At 54.3% G+C, this 19,190-nt stretch overlaps 2 protein-coding genes across 8 annotated transcripts in view; both read right to left on the bottom strand.

Moving 5' to 3' along the window:
• Positions 1-9,264, bottom strand: part of ANO7 (anoctamin 7) — a 44,181-nt gene extending 34,917 nt beyond the window's left edge. Inside the window, exons 1-4 of one of the 2 annotated variants that reach the window (XM_031007184.3) lie at positions 9,110-9,200; positions 7,706-7,820; positions 6,610-6,667; positions 1,629-1,771 (exon numbers count right to left, since the gene is read on the bottom strand). In XM_031007184.3, coding sequence (XP_030863044.3) covers positions 1,629-1,771; positions 6,610-6,667; positions 7,706-7,820; positions 9,110-9,147 — 354 coding nt within the window. In that variant the 5' untranslated portion in view covers positions 9,148-9,200. Of the gene's footprint in view, positions 1-1,309; positions 1,772-6,609; positions 6,668-7,705; positions 7,821-9,109 lie in introns of those variants that run through there. The other variant, XM_063695431.1, reaches the window with a different exon arrangement.
• A 5,661-nt stretch (positions 9,265-14,925) lies between these two features.
• Positions 14,926-19,190, bottom strand: part of PPP1R7 (protein phosphatase 1 regulatory subunit 7) — a 33,725-nt gene continuing 29,460 nt past the window's right edge. For all 6 annotated transcript variants that reach the window (XM_019021988.3, XM_055380005.1, XM_004033476.5 and 3 more), the window contains one exon: positions 14,926-15,302. In XM_019021988.3, coding sequence (XP_018877533.1) covers positions 15,126-15,302 — 177 coding nt within the window. In that variant the 3' untranslated portion in view covers positions 14,926-15,125. The remainder of the gene's footprint in view (positions 15,303-19,190) is intronic.

Below are 19,190 nucleotides of genomic sequence, written 5' to 3'. Positions count from 1 at the left end.
AAACCTGCACATGTGCCCCTGAGCCTAAAGTAAAAGTTTAAAAAAAAATCTCAACTTCTTTGAGGAGCAGCGAAAATGCAAATTAAAACTTGGTTGAGGCCAGGGGCGGTGGCTCATGCCTGTAATCCCAGCACTTTGGGAGGCCGAGGCAGGTGGATCACCTGAGGTCAGGAGTTCGAGACCAGCCTGGGCAATACGGTGAAACCCCGTCTCTACTAAAAATACAAAAATTAGCTGGGCGTGGTGGTGGGTGCCTGTAATCTCAGGTACTCGAGAAACTGAGGCAAAAGAATCTCTTGAACCTGGGAGGTGGAGGTTGCAGTGAGCCGAGATCTCGCCATTGCACTCCAGCCTGGGCAACAGAGCGAGACTCTCTCTCAAAAACAAACAAACAAGCACACAAACCACAGTGAGCCACCACTATATCCCAACTGGTTGGTAAAACGTTAAAAGTCTGCAGTATCAAGTGTTGAGAAGATACAGAGCAAGGGGCCTCAGGCCACTGCCGATGGTGGAAACGGGGCCACCACGTGGGGAGTGGTTGGCCATATGCACATGCCTCGGCCCGGCACCCCTACTCCCAGAAGTCCCTGCACACAGGCACAGGGACACACACACACACACACACACACACACGAATGAATTGACAGTAGCTGATTTTCATAATCATCCCAGACTGGGAACAAGTCAAATGCCCATTCTCACGGCATCCATAAGCAAAGACCGGCATTCACATGAGAGCTGCCTGCGGCAAGGCAAGGGTGGGCCCCGGGGCAGCAGTCACTGGCCATATGGGCGGGCCTCACTGCAGGAATGACCCCGCACGAGATTCAGCTCTGCCAATCTCAAACAGACAAAGCCAGGCTGTATTGCTTGATGATGTAAAATTGGCGCTAAAATGGTAAAGAAACCCCGAGTGGGATGAACATAAAACTCAGGATCGATTACTCTGTGGAGAGGGAGAGGACAGGTGACAGCACAGCCTGCTCCTGGGGACAGAGGAAGGTGGTCAGAGGAGGGCGGAGAAGGAAGGAGCCACGTGGACAGACCTGGCAATGAGTGGGGGACACAGCAGGGTGAGAGCTGGGCTCTGCACCCCAATCCCCAGCTGCCCCAAGCCCCACCTGCGCCTGCCTGTGCCCACACACCCAGCATCCTCACGCCTAGTTCCTGTTTCTCACGCTCCCCGGACCTGTTGCTTAAATGATCCTAAGTGGTACCTACCATTATCACCGAAAGCAAACATGTGAAAGGACTTTTTAAGCTGTTAATTCTATAAGCACACTGAGAGTCATAAACACAAATGACACGCCTACACAAAACTTTAATGTTGGAGACGGGACAGGTGAATGGCAAAGGTAGTGTCAGAGTTTTCAGGTGACCCTGAGGGCTCCGGCTTCCATGAGAGAGCTGAGTGTGCAGGAGGGATCAATGTTTACCTCCGCCTCTGGACAGCAGCTCCCTAGCCACACGGAGGAGCTCACGGTGGCTGGGGGGTCCAGCAGGACTTTGGGGCCTGATCTGCTCTGGGACTCTGGACACCATGCCCTCAGGCCTCATGCGGCAAGGTCATGGGTCACCGCGTGGATGCAGGGCCTAGGGCCCTGCCCATGACCGCCTCCACGTACCTGGTCTACACACAGCCCAGCCGCACGAAGATTATCCAGAAAAGTCTCCCGCCAGGTCCTGTGCATGTCTGTTCTGTCCCGGGCGGCACTGTCCTGCTGCCGGTCTAGCTTCAGGTCCTCCTCCCAAACGAGGACGAAGTCTGCTGGGAGCCAACAGGGACAGAGGCAGGAGCCTGGCTAAGTGGCAGTGGCCGGCCCAGGGAAGGGATGCCAGCATCCCAGCCGGGATGCAATGGGGAGCCAGGCACTTGGACACTCAGGGCAGGTTCCTTCCCGATCCCCTCTCTGGTCCCAGCCAGGGCTTGGAGGACTCCAGGAGCACTTCCAGGTTCCAGGACAGCCCTGCATTGGCCTGGATGGGGAACAGAGGCCTGGAGAGGGGCTGGGTATGGCCCTCTGAGATCCCTGCTATGGTGCTCATCCCTGCAGGGTAAGTCCCAAACTCCTAAAGGGGTCTTTAAGGACTTCAGGTGCAAGTCACTGTCAGACTTCCCTTCCTGCCATAGAGAATCATCAAAGCTGAAGAAAGTTTCCGAAGCCCCTGATTTTCTGGCACGAGACAGCAATGGATGCTGGGCTCAGGCCCTCCAGAGAAGAGGAGCGTGCGAGATGAGCCTTCCCTTCACTTCACTTCCTCCTGGGGCATTTCCCAAACGACAGGGAGGGCAATAGAGCCCAAGCAGAGGCATTGGTGGGTGAAGCGAATGGGCGTCCGAATTAGGTGCTGCTAAGGGGGCTGGAGCTTGGGAAGAAGACGGAGCCACCGGGTCTGTGAGAAAGTCCCCCAGGCCCTTGGAGCACCAAGCTATTCACACACAGAGGCAGCTGCTGGAGGCCCATGGCTGACAAAGATTCCAGAGGATACACAGTGCTGGGGAATCTGAGCTCCAGCTGGAACACCCTGGTCATCCAGCAGAGACTCGCAGCCCACACCCGAGGAGTAAGGACAACGGAGTCCCCTTAACTGCAGGGGATCTATTCCAAGACCCTGGTGGATGCCTGAAACTGCGCAGAGTAACAAGCCTATATATACTGTCTTTCCCTACACATACCTATAACACGTACGCACCTATGATATACATTCCTATGGTGAAGGTTAATTTATGAATTAGGTAAAGAAGTAAGAGATGAACAATAACTAATAATAAAACAGAATAATTATAACAAAATGCTGCAGTGAAAGTTATGTGAATGTGGGCATTCTGTCTCCCTCTTTTAAAATATCTTATTGTGGCTGGGTTTGGTGGCTCACGCCTGTCATCCCAGCAATTTGGGAGGCCGAGGCAGGTGGATCACGAGGTCAGGAGATCGAGACCATCCTGGCTAACACGGTGAAACCCCATATCTACTAAAAATACAAAAACAAAATTAGCTGGGCGTGGTGGCTGGCACCTGTAGTCCCAGCTACTCGGGAGGCTGAGGAGGGAGAATGGTGTGAACCCAGGAGACGGAGCTTGCAGTGAGCTGAGATCACGCCACTGCACTCCAGCCTGGGCAACAGGGCAACAGAGCGAGACTCCATCTCAAAAAAAAAAAAAAAAAAGGAAATAAATAATTTCTATATACCTATGACACATAGGCAGTGAAATTTTCCAAGTAATGCTATTTGGAATACATTTACTAAAAGATGTGCAAGATCTCACGAAAACAGCAAAAAAAAAAAAAAAAATTAAAGGCCAGGTGCGGTGGCTCACGCCTGTAATCCCAGCACTTTGGGAGGCCGAGGTGGGCAGATCACTTGAAGTCAGGAGTTCGAGACCAGCCTGGCCAACATGGCAAAACCCCGTCTCCACTAAAAATACAAAATTAGCCAGGCGTGGTGGCACATGCCTGTAATTCCAGCTACTCGGGAGGCTGAGGCCAGAGATCACTTGAACCTGGGAGGTGGAGGTTGCAGTGAGCCAAGATCGTGCCCTTGCATTCCAGATGGGCAACAAGAGCGAAACTCTGTCTCAAAAAGAAAAAAAGAAAGAAAAAAAAGAGAAATTAAAGTTGACCTAAATAAATGGAGAAAATGCCATATTTGAGGATTGAAAGACTCACTTTCTAAATATGGGAAATAATACATCCGGCATACATTAATCCCTTTGACACAAAACAGAACACACAAAACTGACAAAACTTTAACAATACCAGGCCAAATGGATTTTAAGACACAAAGCATGATTATGGATAGACAATTTTCTAGGCACAATTAATATTGATAAAAGGCATGATTTTCTCAGAGGATAGAATATATTCTACCTTTATATGAAAGTTTAAAACGATTGTATCTCGGGAGGTGGCGTCTTGGAATGAAGGGTGGGGAGCTTCTGGTAGCAGGAGATGTGGTCTGAGGGCCTGGTGGGGCTGGGAGGGAGGGGTGGGCCTGTGGCTGCGCAGGCAGCTGTGAGGATGCCTTAAGCCTCACACACACAGAGGGGGCGTGTGGAGGATTTTGAGAAAATAAGGGCTGTCTACGTTTTAAAAAACCATCTTAGGCTGGGCGTGGCGGCTCACACTTATAATCCCAGCACTTTTGGAGGCCAAGGCGGGCGGATCACCTGAGGTCAGGAGTTCAAGACCTGCCCGACCAACATGGCGAAACCCCGTCTCTACTACAAACACAAAAATTAACCGGGCGTGGTGGTGCGCACCTGTAGTCCCAGCTACTCGGGAGGCTGAGGCAGGAGAATGGTGTGAAGGGAGGCAGAGGTTGCAGTGAGCCAAGATTGTGCCACTGCACTCCAGCCTGGGTGAGAGTGAGACTCCATCTCAAAAAAAAAACAAAAAACAAAAAACAAAAAACAAAAAACCAACCAACCAAACAAAAACCATCTTAACCACATTTAAGTGTCCAGGTCATTGGTACTAAGGACATTGACATTCTTGTGCAGCCATGACCACCATCCATCTCCACTGAATCCCTACGCCCATTAAGCACTAACTCCCCCTCCCCCTCCCCAGCCCCTGGCACCCACCAGTCTACCTTCTCTCTCTATGAATTTGACTCTCTGGGGACCTCATATAAGTGGAATCACATTTGTCCTTTTGTGACTGGCTGATTTCACGTAGCATACTGTCCACAAGGCTCATCCCCATTGCAGCCTGTGTCAGAATTTCCTGCCTTTTTAAGGCTGAATAAATCCATTGGATGTAAATACCACATTTTGCTTATCTAGTCATCTGTAGGTGGACACGTGGATGGCTTCCACCTTGATATGGGCTGAACTAAGTTTCTCCAAAATTTGTGTATCAAAGCCCCACCCCACAGTCCTCAGAATGAAACTGTATTTGGAGATTAGGTCATTAAAGACACGTGATGGCTATTAGGGTGTGCCCTAATCCATGACAACTCGTGTCCTTATAGGAGGAAGAGACTCCGGGGGTGTGAGGACACAGGGAGAAGGCGCATCTGCAAAAGCCAAAAGAGAGGCCTCTAAGCCACCAGCCCTGCCTCACCCTCACCTCGGGCTTCAGCCCCAAGACTGTGAGGCACTGGGGTGAGGGCCTCGGGGTGAGCAAACCACAGCGGGAAGAACAGCAGGAAAGAGGGCTCCCTACTGATGGGGTGGGGCTGTAAGGGCTCTGGAGAGCGGACAGGGCTGCCCCCTCCCTCCTGCTCCAGTCCCCTCCACCATCCTCCAGCTGTTCAGCCACAACTCAGGTCATTTCTGACTCTTATCTCTTGCACTCCACCCCTTTTGTACCTTCAAAATCTCTTTGATCCACCCCCAACCCACTGCCTCTGTCTGCCCGGAGCTACCACCGACTCCAGGGGATTGCACCAGCACCAGCCGGGCTCCCAGCACCCACCCCGCCCACCCTGCTGTCCCCTCAGCACCAGAGAGACCCTAACCTCCTCCCACTGGGATGGCTACTACTAAGCCATCTAAGCCCCGCAGGTCGTGGTACTTTTTTTTTCTTGGAGATGGAGTTTTGCTCTTGCTGCCCAGGCTGGAGTGCAATGGCGCGACCTCGGTTCACTGCTACCTCTGCCTTTTGGGTTCAAGCGATTCTCCTGCCTCAGCCTCCCGAGTAGCTGGAATTACAGGCATGCGCCACCATGCCTGGCTAATTTTGTATTTTTAGTTTCTCCATGTTGATCAGGCTAGTCTCGAACTCCCGACCTCAGGTGATCCACCCGCCTCGGCCTCCCAAAGTGCTGGGATTACAGGCGTGAGCCACTGTGCCTGGCCCAGGCTGTGGTACTTCTTATGACAGTCCCAGCAGACGAATGCACAGCTTCCAGCTACAGTGAATGACATTGTGGGTGTACAGATATCTCCCCAGGGCCCCCATCCCGTGCTCGTGGGCGCTCACCCAGGGAGGACATGCTGGCTTTTATGGGAACTCTGTGCTGAATTCTCTGAGGAACTGCTGTTTTCCTTAGCAGCTGTACCATTTTACACTCCCTCCAGCAATGCACAAGTGAGCCAGTTTCTGCTCATCCTCATCAACACTTGTGATTTTTTTTAAGTAGTAGCCATCCCAGTGGGAGGAGGTTAGGGTCTCTCTGGTGCTGAGGGGACAGCAGGGTGGGTGGGGTGGGTGCTGGGAGCCCGGCTGGTGCTGGTGCAATCCCCTGGAGTCGGTGGTAGCTCCGGGCAGACAGAGGCAGTGGGTTGGGGGTGGATCAAAGAGATTTTGAAGGTACAAAAGGGGTGGAGTGCAAGAGATAAGAGTCAGAAATGACCTGAGTTGTGGCTGAACAGCTGGAGGATGGTGGAGGGGACTGGAGCAGGAGGGAGGGGGCAGCCCTGTCCGCTCTCCAGAGCCCTTCCAGCCCCACCCCATCAGTAGGGAGCCCCCTTTCCTGCTGTTCTTCCCGCTGTGGTTTGCTCACCCCGAGGCCCTCACCCCAGTGCCCCATCCCCAAGCAACTGGCCCCAGAGTGGCTACTGAGGAGGCTACCCCAGCCTGCTGCCCCTGGGGGCACCCCCGTGGTGTCCCCACCCTCAGGACCAACACAGGTGTGGTACAGGTGCTGGGAGGGGCTCACCGATCCCAGGCTTGGCAGGGCTCCCAGCTCTGCAGGCGGCCGCTTGCTGTCCACCTGGCTGGAAGGCATGGAGGATGGAGAAGCATATCAGCATCAGCATCTGCCCGTGATGACTACACCCACCCCGCCCCACCCTGAAGCCGTCCTCGCCTCCAACCCGTCCCCGCCCTGCCCCAGAACACTCAGGACCACAGAAGAATGTTCGGCGGTTGGGTAGGGGGTGGAGGTCAGGGTGGAGGGGGAAGCCCCTCTGCTGTGTGTGGGCATAGGATGCACAGGCGTGGGGAGCGGCAGGCAGGGCCAGAGGGCACCACCAGCCCTGGGCCTCCAGCCGGCTCCCCTCCTCCTTGGGCCAGGCCCATGGCAAGGGTCAGGTTGGCGGGAAGCATGGCCAGGACCAGGGGTGCCTGCCCTGCTGGCCTCCAGGGGCAGAGGGGAGCTGGACTGCTCCCAAAGGGGCCCTGAGGACAGAGTTGGCCATGGCGACCGAGAGTGTCTGGATGCTCGGGGTGAGAGGCCCTGTGCCCTCCCTGGAGGCTCATCTCAGCTGTGCTTGGGGCGGCAGGAAGGGGTCCCGTGTCCACCCGCAGGCTGCTGGGGCAGACGTGTGGCCCAGGAGAACCAGGAAGAGGGCCCTCCACAGCCAGGGCCTCCCGCATGGCCTTGAAGGCCCGGGACCCAGCCTCTCCCCACAGGCTCACAGCGTATCCATGGCCTCCTAGTGACAAGGTGGAGCCCTACAGATGGCCCTGGGTGCTGCTGTGGCCCTGCACTGACTGGGACCGGCACCACAGGGAGGGCCAGGGCGGGGCCCTGGTCTTGCCTGTGCCTGGCCAGGCCCCCCTTACCCTCCTGGGGCTCCTGTCTGAACATCAATAGGTTCTGCTCGGTTCTCCGCAGCCAGGCCGGGCCAGGCGGGCGGTGATCTGACTGTGTGTTGAGGACTGGGTGGCGAGGGCTTGGGGGTTGCCAGGGGATGCAGGGGAAACACGGTGATGCCCATCCACCCCCAGAGGCTCTGGGCCCAGGGTGGGGGCATAGACCCAGGCAGGGGAGGACCTCTCAAGTCGCACCACAGTCTCCTGGGTGCTGTTACCTCCGAGGCGTGGGCTGTGCTCCCGTAAGAGCCCCTCTTCTCTGCCTCAGGGGGGCTCACATCGATCAGGATGGTGCTGTCCTCTTCCTGGGCCCGTCGCCGCAGCATCCTGCTCCTGCACCCACCAAGGCCGGGTGGGGACGGGGGTCAGAGAGGGGATACGTGAGACCCGTTCCTGGAGCCACCACACTGCCTGCAGTGAGCTCACTTTACAGACTTGACTCGGAGTAGAATGGGGCTGGGCTGGCTCGGCAGACTCTCCTGGCCATGAGCACATGGAGAACCCCCTAGCCAGCCACTAGCTCCAGGAAGAAACCAGTGCCGGGGAGGGAGCGTCTGGCAGGCCTGGCACAGCAGGCGTCTGTCTGTCCATCCGGTGAGTGCCCGTGTCCCCCAGCCCTCAATGCCGTCCACTCTGCCTGCGTACTCAGTGGAGCCTGAGAAGGCCCAGAAAGGTAGGCCTGGAGTACAGACACCTCTCCCTCTCTTATCTGTAGGGTGGAGCCATGTGAGCCAGGGACAGGAAACCCCTCAAGTCGCCTGCCTTCGCTCATGGCCTGAGGACCCAGTGCCAGGACCCATAGGCCCTGAGCTCCCCAGCAAGGCGGGCCTAATGGAGCCCGGCCTCACAACTCTTGGGGGTCCCAGCTTCCTCCCGCACCTTCGCCCCGGGGGTCTCTCTCTGTGGGAGGACAGGTGCTGTGGCTCCTAGTCTCGGGCTGGCAAAACGGGGCCAGGAGCACGACATCTGTGGCCCTGGAAGGAGAGGGTTCGAGCTGGGGCTGGCATTTGGAGCTGCGACGATGACCGGAGGGTGTGACCATGGAGGCGCCACAGGAGGTCGGAGGGGCAGCCTTCTAGTTCTACCCTTCGCTTCACATTAGCGGAGGCCCAGAGAGACAGAGACTGAGCCTGGGCCGCCTGCACCTGCCTAACCCTGAAGCCCGAGCCAGGCCTCAGTGTTAGGACTCGGCCCCGGCCCCAGGCTGGGAGCCTCACTACGGACTGTGGGGTGTTCCTGGAGGAAAGTCCCTGAGGAGTTTCGGCCACCCAGCAGCCCCTCATGCCCCCATCCTGCTGTGGTGGGCAGGCGGGCCCCTCCTCAGAGCTCTCTGAAGAAAGAATGGGGATGCCCCCACCCCAACGAAGGGACCTGCTCCATGGGGGAGCCCCTGGGCAGGCAGGAAGCCAACCCCAGCTGGGTGTACCCCATCCAGAGCCGCACTGAGCGTGTGTCCCTCCTCGTGCCCCAAGGGGCTTTGGGGACCAGGGCGGGCCCTGGCACTGCCTCCCCACAGGCCAGAGTGTATGAAAGTCCCGGTGGGCTGGGGTGCCGCCCTGCCTCCCTAGAGTCCAACGCTCCACCTTCTCCCTGTGGCCCACACGTCTAGGCTGGGTCCCCACCTGGCACAGTGGCTTCCGGAAGAGGTCTCGGAGGTCATGGCCCACCTCTCAGTGTGAGCCTGGTCTCGGCAGTAGAGTCCCGTCCTCACTGCGGGACAGAGGGTGGGAAGGGGTGGCCCTTGGAGCCCCGCCCAGGCAGTGGCAGCCATTCGCATGCCCTCGCCTTGCCTGCAAGTGGGCCAGGAAGCAGGCAGGGGAGGTGCCCAGCACAGCTGGCCAGGGCAAGGCTTCCTGGCTCCTGGAGCAGGATCTATCTTTGTTTAAATAGGGGGTGTGGGGCTCAGAGCTGCAAACAGAGGCAGCCCACTTGGCTGGGCTTTCACACACCCGCATGCAAATGCTGCCGTCCTCCTGGGAACCTTATTTGCTTAGAGATTTCGGGGCTAGCATCAGCTGTCATAGTTGCTGCCTTGGAGGGTCTCGAGGAGGTGGGATTCCACAGGAACAGCCACAAGTGCCATCTCTGCTGGAAGCCTTGCCAGGCAGACCTAGTAAGCTCTGTTTATGTGGGGGGAAACTGAGGCTCCTTGAGGTTACGTAGCATGTGCTGAGTGGTGGGCCAGGGTTTCACCCGGGGGCTGGGGAGATTGGGAGACCCAGGTCACACTGCTGGCTCTGCTAATGCCTGAGGGGTGACCTCAGGCACATCCCATGCTCAGGGCCCCATCTGCAAAAGGACAGGAGGGTTCCTAGCCTTCCTCCCATCCTTTCCGCCCTCCTCCTCGTCCTCTTTCTCCTCCTAGCCCTCCTCCCCCTCCTCCTCCTCCTCCCCCTCCTCCCCCTCCTCCTCCTATCCTTTCTCCCCACCTTCCCTCTCCTCCTCCTATTGTTTCTCCCCCCTACTCCTCCCTCTCCTCCTCCTATCCGTTCTCCCCTCTCCCTCTCCTCCTATTTCTCCCCCCAACTCCTCCTCCTCCTCCTATCCTTTCTCCCCACTCCCCCTCCTCCTATCGTTTCTCCCCCTCCCCACTTCTCCCTCTCCTCCTCCTCCTCCTTTCTCCCCACTCCCCTCCTCCTGTTTCTCCCCATCACCCCCACTTCTCCCTCTCCTCCTCCTCCTCCTATCCTTTCTCCCCACTCCCCCTCCCCCTCCTCCTATCGTTTCTCCCCCTCCCCACTTCTCCCTCTCCTCCTCCTCCTCCTATCCTTTCTCCCCGCTCCTCCTCTTCCCCTCTCCCTCCCCCTCCCCCTTTCCTCCTTGGTGCCTGGCAGTGTCTGAGAACCTACCACCCGTGCTCCTCGCCCTCCATGCACAACTGCACTGGGGAGCCCCAAGCTCAGCTTGCTGTTCCAGGTGCCCCCTTCTGCCTGTTGAAATCCCTCCAGGCGGACCCTTATCCTGGCTGCAGCTTTCCCTTATACCTATGCCCCTCTGTGCTTGGCACCTCCCAAGGGGCCCTGTTCTTGGACCTGTGTTGCGCCTCGGAACAGCGGGAAGGCCCTGCAGGCCGGGTTCCCTGTCAGGACCAGCAGAGCCTGGGCGGCAGGACCTTGGGGCCCTGGGCCTCAGGGTATCTGCATGAGAGGTCTCTGCTGTGGCCAAGCTCGGCCTGCAGGCGCATGAGGTGGATCCCTGGACGAGGGCTGGACGGGGGAAGTGCTCCAGAAACCAGGAAAGGAGTCGGGAGGCAGGAGGGGAGGGAGGATGAGCGGGGCACCATCTCCCCAAGACCTGTGGAGGGTGGCCTCAGCCTGCCATGGGCACTCTGCAGGGGAGGCAAGACGCAGCGTTTCCTCACCTGGATGCAACTGTAGGCTCTTACTTTGCTCAGTCGTTGGCCAAGGACCCTCCCAGGAAGACATGCCACCTCCCAGGAGCTCCTGGCTCTCTGCTCTTGGTGACAAAGTGGCTCTGGTGGCCTCAGGGCTGTCTATTCAAGAGCTTCAGGGCTGGCTGCTGGAGGTGACCACACCCCAGTGGGAGCCCTTTCAGCAACACTGCACGCACAACCCCTAAAGGGGGTTCGGCCCTGAGGAGTGTCTTTCCATTTTTACTTCATACAACTGTTTGGGTGGGTGGTTTTTCAAGTTGTGTTACTTCTGAGGGAAAGGAAGAAAGGGAGGGAGGGAGAAAAGCCGCAACAACCAGCACAGGGGGCTCGCCAGGTTCCAGGCCTTGGGAAGAGCCCAGGCCCAGAAGAGCCCAGGCCCAGAATCTGCTGCACCATCTTTCTTTGGCTGTAACATTTTTTTTTTTTTGAGACGGGGTCTCGCTCTGTCGCCCAGGCTGGAGTGCAATGGCGCCATCTCGGCTCACTGAAAGCTCTGCCTCCCGGGTTCATGCCATTCTCCTGGCTCAGCCTCCGGAGTAGCTGGGACTACAGGCGCCCGCCACCACGCCCGGCTAATTTTTTATATTTTTAGTAGAGACGGGGTTTCACCTTGTTAGCCAGGATGGTCTTGATCTCCTGACCTCGTGATCCGCCTGCCTTGGCCTCCCAAAGTGCTGGGATTCCAGGCGTGAGCCACCGCGCCCGGCTGGCTGTAACATTTACGGACATACTTAGGGTGTAGTTAGTAGAGGTGGAAGTGGTGGTGAAGAGCCCACACTGAAGTTCAGCCTCCTTCTGAGGCTCCTTCTGAGGCTGGAGGCGCGTGCAGGGCTCCCTCCATGAGGACCCTGGCACTGCGCCCCGGCCACATGGGAGCCCTGCTGGACAGATGGTGGCTGGGTGGCAGGGGACAGACTCTTGGATGCCTGCACTGCCTGCTTTCTAACCTTCCTGTCTGCAGGTGCAGCCAGCAGCCCAGCTTCCTGTGAGCGGCGGCTCCACACAGGCCACTGGCCCCTGGTGTCTGAGTTGCCCACTCTGGCCCTTGGCCTGCGTTTCCGTCAGGATTCCTGTCTCCTTTATTTGATGTGTGAGAGTTCTAAATGGTAAGCCTTGCCAGTTTTAAAAGCTGCAAACACCTTCTCTTAATCTACTGTTGCCATTATTCAGCTATTATTCATTATTTTTGTTCTATGTAAAATTTTATGTAAATAAACCCATCAAAATCTTGTCTTACAGTTGTGCTTGTGGAGTTTTTTTTTCGAGATAGAGTCTTGCTCTGTTGGCCAGGCTGGGGTGCAATGGCGCAATCTCAGCTCACTGCAACCTCCACCTCCTGGGTTCAAGCAATTCTCTTGCTTCAGCCTCCTCGAGTAGCTGGGATTACAGGCGCCTGCCACCATGCCTGGCTAATTTTTTGTATTTTTAGTAGAGACGGGGTTTCACTATGTTGGCCAGGCTGGTCTCGAACTCCTGACCTTGTGATCTGCCCACCTCGGCCTCCCAAAGTGCTGGGATTACAGGCGTGAGCCACCGCACCCGGCCTTGGGGAGTTTTCTCTACTGCTAGCTCCCATATCCGCCTTCCCACATTCTTTTTTCTTTTTTGGGGGTGTGAGACAGGGTCTCGCTCTGTCGCCCAGGCTGGAGTGCCAGTGGCGAGATCTCAGTTCACTGCAACCTCTGCCTCCCAGGTTCAAGCGATTCTGCCACCTCAGCCTCCCGAGTAGCTGGGACCACAGGTGGCTGCCACCACGCCCGACTAAGTTTTGTGTTTTTTCAAAGTAGAGATGGGTTTTCACCGTGTTACCCAGGCTGGTTTTGAACTCCTGAGGTCAAGCAATCCACTCGCCTTGACCTCCAAAGGTGCTACAATTACAGGCACGAGCCACCATGCCCAGCCTCCCACATTATTTTCTACTGATTTCCTATTTCACCACCGCCCATGAATCACCAATTGCTCTGGAGCCCATCCTGCGTGTGATGCCATTTTTCCAGATAGCGCACTCTGCCAACATCATGAGGACACTGTCCACCCCTCCCCGACCCCCGGACACTTTTCCCAGTCCCCGAGTCCCCTGGGTTCCTGCTGAGGTGTCCCTGTCTTGGTGCTGTTAGGTCAGGCCTCCCCCCACACTCTCACTGTGGGTTTGCAGCACTCAGGATCTGGTAAGAAAGCGTCTCTCCCAGCTCTTTTTCAAAATGAATTGAATCACAATGTTGACTTTTTTCTTCCATATACATTTTAGAATTTGTCGGGCACAGTAGCTCATGCCTATAATCCCAGCTTTTAGGAAGGCAGAGGTGGGAGGACAGCTTGAGCCTAGGAGTTTGAGACTTGCCTGGGCAATATAACAAGACCCTGTTCGCCAAAAAAAGAAAAAGAAAAAGCCGGGCACAGTGGCTCACTCCTGTAATCCCAGCACTTTGGGAGGCAGAGGCAGGTGGATCATGAGGTCAAGAGATCAAGACCATCCTGGCCAACATGGTGAAACCCCGTCTCTTCTAAAAATATAAAAATTAGCTGGGTGTGGTGGCATGTGCCTGTAGTCCCAGCTACTCGGGAGGCTGAGGTGGGAGAATCGCTTGAGCCCGGGACGCGGAGTTTGCAGTGAGCGCAGATTGCGGCCACTGCACTCCAGCCTAGCGACAGAGCGAGACTCTGTCTCAGAAAAAAAAGGAAAAAAAATTAAATTTTAGAATTTAATGTGTCTCAAAAAATCAAATGGTGGCTGGGTGCGGTGGCTCACCCCTGTAATTCCAGCATTTTGGGAGGCTGAGGTGGGCGAATCACCTGAGGTCAGGAGTTTGGGACCAGCCTGGCAACATGGCAAAACCCCATCTCTACTAAAAATACAAAAATCAGCTGGGTGTGGTGGCGGGTGCCTGTAATCCCAGCTACTAGGGAGGGTGAGGCAGGAGAATCACTTGAACCCGGGAGGTGGTGGCTGCAGTGAGCTGAGATTGCGCCATTGCACTCCAGCCTGGGTGACAGAGACCGACTCCTTAAAAAAAAAAAAAAAAAATCAAATGGCATTTTGATTAGGATTGTGCTGGATTTAGCATACCTTTCCTCATCACTTCCACATTTTTTGTATGTTTGTAAAAATGTCTGTTAAAAGAACAGATGGCTGGGTATTAATTTGGAGCCTTTTAAAACTTATTTGTTTTGAGACAGGGTCTCCCTCTGTCACCCAGGCTGGAGTGGGTACAATCATGGCTCACTGCAGCCTCGACCACATTGGACAGTACGGTTCTAGAGTCCTGGTTCCTCAAGTAGACGGTTCTAGAGTCTAGAGTCCCGGAGGCAGAAGGGACCTTGGTGACCACATGATGTGGCCCTCATTCTGCGGGAGGAGAAATCTGAGACCCTGGGAGGTGACGATGCCCTGGTAGCATTAAATCCAGACTTCGGGTGTCTGTCAATGTACATTTTATATTAAAAAAGCCAAAATAACAATGGGGTGAGAACAGGAGGCCACTATACCAGTGGCCAAGAGTTCAGATCCTTGGAGGCCGTCTTTGGAGAGGCTCAATGGGACTCGCATTCTGGCAGCAGCACAGCACCGTGTGGGACACAGGACACCCTCCCCACACCTGAGCTTTCACCCACAGGCAAGGGATGTGGCGAGAACTGACGGGCACACGTGAAAGCAGTCAGCCCTGCCCGGCGCTCTTTGAAGGAGAGCTCTAAGGAACACAAGCACACATGGCTGAGTCAGCTTTTACCCATGTTTTTTTAACTTACCTAATTTTTTAAAAATTGAAAATGGCTGGTTTAAAAGACTAAAAAACGTCAGTTGTGGCAGGTCAGGACTGCCTGAACCCTGCACACCAGGACTAGGGCCAGCTAGGCCAGCCCCCGAATGCCACTCGGACAGCACGTGAATGCCTGTAAAGCACTCTCAGGCCCTGTGTTTCACACAACTTAGGTAGGGACTGTGACTGCCTTCTGAGAGAAGGAAACAGGAATTTCTAGCGAATGAACGCAACGTGTCTTATGTTCTCTCTGTGGCTACAATAACTGTCAATAATCACCCAGGAGGACTGTGTGGCAAGATTTAATTGCAACGGCATCTGAAAATGGTGCATGGCGTCACGCGCGCCAGCTATCGTCAGTGCCTTTATTGCCATTGGGTTTGTGACTGTTGATATAGTGACGACCTCAGGAGCAACAGGTGGGTTAAAAACCCGTGGCTGGGCAGTTCTTCCGAGGAGAGGGACCACATGAGGAGCAAGGAGGACTCAGAACCTGACGAACGTGGCATCGATCTGCCGCACGGAGGGGAGGGCGAGCATGACCTTCCGCCGGTACTGGGGGTCCTTCTGCAGGGGGTTCCGCTCCAGATACACTGTCTCCAGGCTCCTGGCTCCCTTCAGCTCGTCGAGGTCGCTCCAGCTCTCAAGGAGATTGTCGTTCATCTGGGAACACACACAGCAGAAAAGCCTTTAGAACCAAACAGCCCAGCCCTCGACTCTGGTGGGGTCCAATAGCCACCCTCCTCCTTCCCACTCAGAAGATGGCGAGCAGGTGTGGGTCTTCCCTGGCACCTCATGGGACCTTCCATGGCCTCTTGGTGCATCCTGGTCACCTTCAGCTGTATCCCAAGTACAAGTTACCTGTCCATAGCCAACCCTGGGCCAGTCACTATGACGGGGCAAAGTCCACATTCAGGTCAGCAGAGGAAAGACAAAGCAGTCCTGGCCACCTGCCTGCTACACTTGTCCATAGGCAAGTGTCAAAGCAGGGTGGGCTGCACTTTCTACAAACCAGTTCTCAGCCATCATTCCCAAGGCTGCACTCTGTGCCATCACTGTGACACAGCAGACAGAGGCCGCTCTACTTAAAACTCTCAACTCTTCTGTAAATTACCTCTATGGCTCTCTCCACAAGGAAGTCCTAGCTGTTGCTTTCACCCAATACCAAGTGCAGGGACACAAATCGTGAGCAGGTGGGATTCAGAGGTCTGAGTTGCAGGCTACATTTTACCATCTTGGCCCTGCCATGCCCAGTTGGAGGGACCTGCCTTTGGCAGGAAGAGTTCTCTTGCATTTTTTTTTTTTTTTTTTGAGACAGAGTCTCGCTCTGTCGCCCAGGCTGGAGTGCAGTGGTGCCATCTCCAGAACAAGGGGAGCCAGTCCAGCTTCAAACCCTGTTGGTCTGACCCTCCCTTTCAAACACCCTATGTGTAGAAATCACATGTTCAGAGCTGCCCGGCCTCAGGGCCTGCCAGGCAAACCGTGGTGGCAAGAGCACGGGCACTGCTCCTGAAGAGGCAGCTGGACTTGACTGTGAACCTACAATGGGCACAGGCAGGGGCACTCGTTATAGGGTGACAGACTTCGACTCCTTTTACAGGGAAGTTAGGACGGGAACTGTCCATGTGGAACGGAATGCAAGCAGGGGCGTTCTACTCTGGGGCCCACACTGCCCACTGCCCTGCCCACAGCTGTGGTCCGACTGGGGGGTCCCTGCATGGACTTCTGGACCCCTGCTCTGCACAGCTCCCCTTCTCTCTGGGGCCCTGTCTGGCACACTCTAGCTGCCAGAGATGTTGATCTCTGCCTCTTCCACTCATAAGTACTGTGTTCTGCTTGGGAAACATCCCAGGTAAGGAGTGGGGTGATCACGGGGCTCGCGCTGGAACTCCCTCCTCAGAGCCTGCAGGTGCGTGCTGCCTGCTGTCCACTGCCTGAATAGAGTTGTTTCATATTTTTCTATCTGTCTGTGGCAGGAGGGCTAGTTTTGCACCAGGTCCACTGTCACAGCCAGGCTGTCTTTAGTAACTTACCGTGTGTCAGGGGCCTCCCAGAGAGGAATATAACGTGCATCTCACAGGTTCGCCTGTTTGAGGAACCCTATTTTCTTTTTTCTGAGATGGAGTCTCGCTCTGTCGCCCAGTCTGGAGTGCAATGGGGCAATCTCTGCTCACTGCAACTTCCGCCTCCTGGGTTCAAGCGATTCTCCCACCTCAGCCTCCCAAGTAGCTGGGATTACAGGCACTCGCCATCATGCTCGGCTAATTTTTGTATTTTTGTAGAGATGGGGTTTCACCATGTTGGCCAGCCTGGTCTTGAACTCCTGACCTCAAGTGATCCACCCGCCTCAGCCTCCCAAAGTGCTAGGATTACAGGCGTGAGCCACTGTGCCTGGCCTGAGGGACCCTATTTTCACAGAACCTTTTGTAGGACTAGTGCGTACCAGCCTTGGGAAACCAAGATTTCCAAATCCTAGAGCTTAGCCCTTGAAGAGGGACTGACACCTGCTGGGAGGAGCTGCACCACCAGGGCTGGTGCCCTGCTGCCATCCTGACTAGTGCCCCCATGTGGACGGGACGTGAGCACACATTCTTAAGTGCTATTCTGTTACTACACTCACACCACCCCGCTGGTTGTGTGGCCAGTGCAGAGCCTGCAACACTAGAATTACAGGGGAAGCCATCCACCTGCCAGGCCTGTGATTGGCCGGTCACTGGTCAGTTAACAGAAAGAGCCTCTTAAAGTGGAGAGTCACGAAAATGATGCACACACACGCCTTAAACCAAGCTTGTCCAACCCGCGGCCTGCAGGCTGTAAATGGCCTAGGATGGCTTTGAATGAGGCCCAACGCAAATCTGTAAGCTTAAAAACATTTTGAGTTTTTTTGCGATTTTTTTCACTTTTTTTTTTTTTAGCTCACCAGCGATCGTTAGTGTATTTTATGTGTAGCCCAAGACAATTCTTCTTTTTTCCAGTGTGGCCCAGGGAAGCCCAAAGATTGAACACCACTGCCTTAACCACTTCTACCACAAAACACACAAAAAGGACATTCATTTAATGAAAGTAGCAATATTACACTGTTTGGAAGAAATAAGATTTTCTTGTAGCATAGTCTATTTAAAAAATGATTCAAAACACCACTGGCAGTTGACTCAGGCTTTCAGCTCTGGCGTGGGAGGTCTTCAAGCTGTGTCACCTCCTTCTTTCTCGATATGTGATGTATTTGTGTTTGTCACACACCAGATGCTTCTTGTCTCACACATCACAGCATTTTCCAATGTCATTATTAGTCTAGATTGGCAGACCATCTTTATAAATTGCAGATGTTGTAATTTTCCATAGCACTGCCAATCTCAGAGCAGTTTTCTCCAGGACTTAGTAAACCTAACACAGGGAATTCTACTCACCACCAATGGTGCATTGTAAATAATGTGTAAATAATGTGTTTGATACTGGTAACTTTCAGAGATTCTTATCTTTGCATTTTTCCAAAATGGAACTAAAAACATTCACTTGTATGAGACTCTGTCTCCATAGACATTCCAGAGACTCCTGAATCCCAGGATGGGGCAAAGATGTTACACTCATCACGGAAAAAAGATGACCTTATGTTTCTCTTATCAAGTTCTGCACACTGGGGCTGTCAGGGAGCCTGGCTGGGGAGCGCGGGCACATTCCTTTCCCCCAGAGGGACCATTTCAGTCTCTTCTAATCTTGAGCACCTCCCATGTCCTTCTCACACTGTTTTTTAAAAACTAAAATTGGCTTCTTGAAGAACTGCCTTGTAAAGTATCCCTCATTGTCATTTAGCTTGTTCTTCTAGCTCTTATACTTCTCATAAACTCAAAGTTAGGTATGAATGCTTGGTTAGATCAGACTAAACATTTTTGGTAGGTATATTGCATAGATGACTCACACTGGGGACACAGCACTTCAGGTGGTCCCACAATTAGGGATGCTAAGTTTCATCATGCAGATCAGCTGGTGACCCCAGATGACTCTGGGAACATGCTTTCCCTTTGCAATTAGCGAGTTCTCTGTGGCATGATCCTTGGGCCTGTGTGCAAACATCCCTTCTTCAACATCCTTCCCAGTAATCTCAGCAGCTGATCCCTTGCCCGAACCAACGGCTGGGATTCTGCTAGAAAACGTCTTCTTGGCTGACGTTTTCCTGGCAGACTCTTTTGGTTTTTGGAACCCAAACTTGCATTTTGTATTTATGGGGTTTTCTATCTGTGTATTTTGCATATACATACATAGGATACCTGTATTTACCTTCACAATTTTTTTGGCTGATATTATAGAAAATTCACATTAATTACCCCAAACTCAGTAATGTTTTAAGCAAAAGATGGGTAGAATTCTTAAGATACATTTCATAAACAACTGGTAGAATGTAAAAATCACTTATTTTCTGAAAATCTCCATGACAGTTTAACAAAGGAGATGCGTGACACAGGCACGGCCCATCAAGAGCCGTCCGTGGGGATGGTGAGGCTGCCAGACACAGGCACGGCCACATCGAGAGCTGTCCGTGGGGATGGTGAGCTA

The sequence above is a fragment of the Gorilla gorilla genome, chromosome 11 (assembly GCF_029281585.2).
Source record: "Gorilla gorilla gorilla isolate KB3781 chromosome 11, NHGRI_mGorGor1-v2.1_pri, whole genome shotgun sequence".
Lineage (NCBI taxonomy): Eukaryota > Metazoa > Chordata > Mammalia > Primates > Hominidae > Gorilla > Gorilla gorilla.
This window is presented reverse-complemented; position numbering and strand designations above follow the sequence as displayed.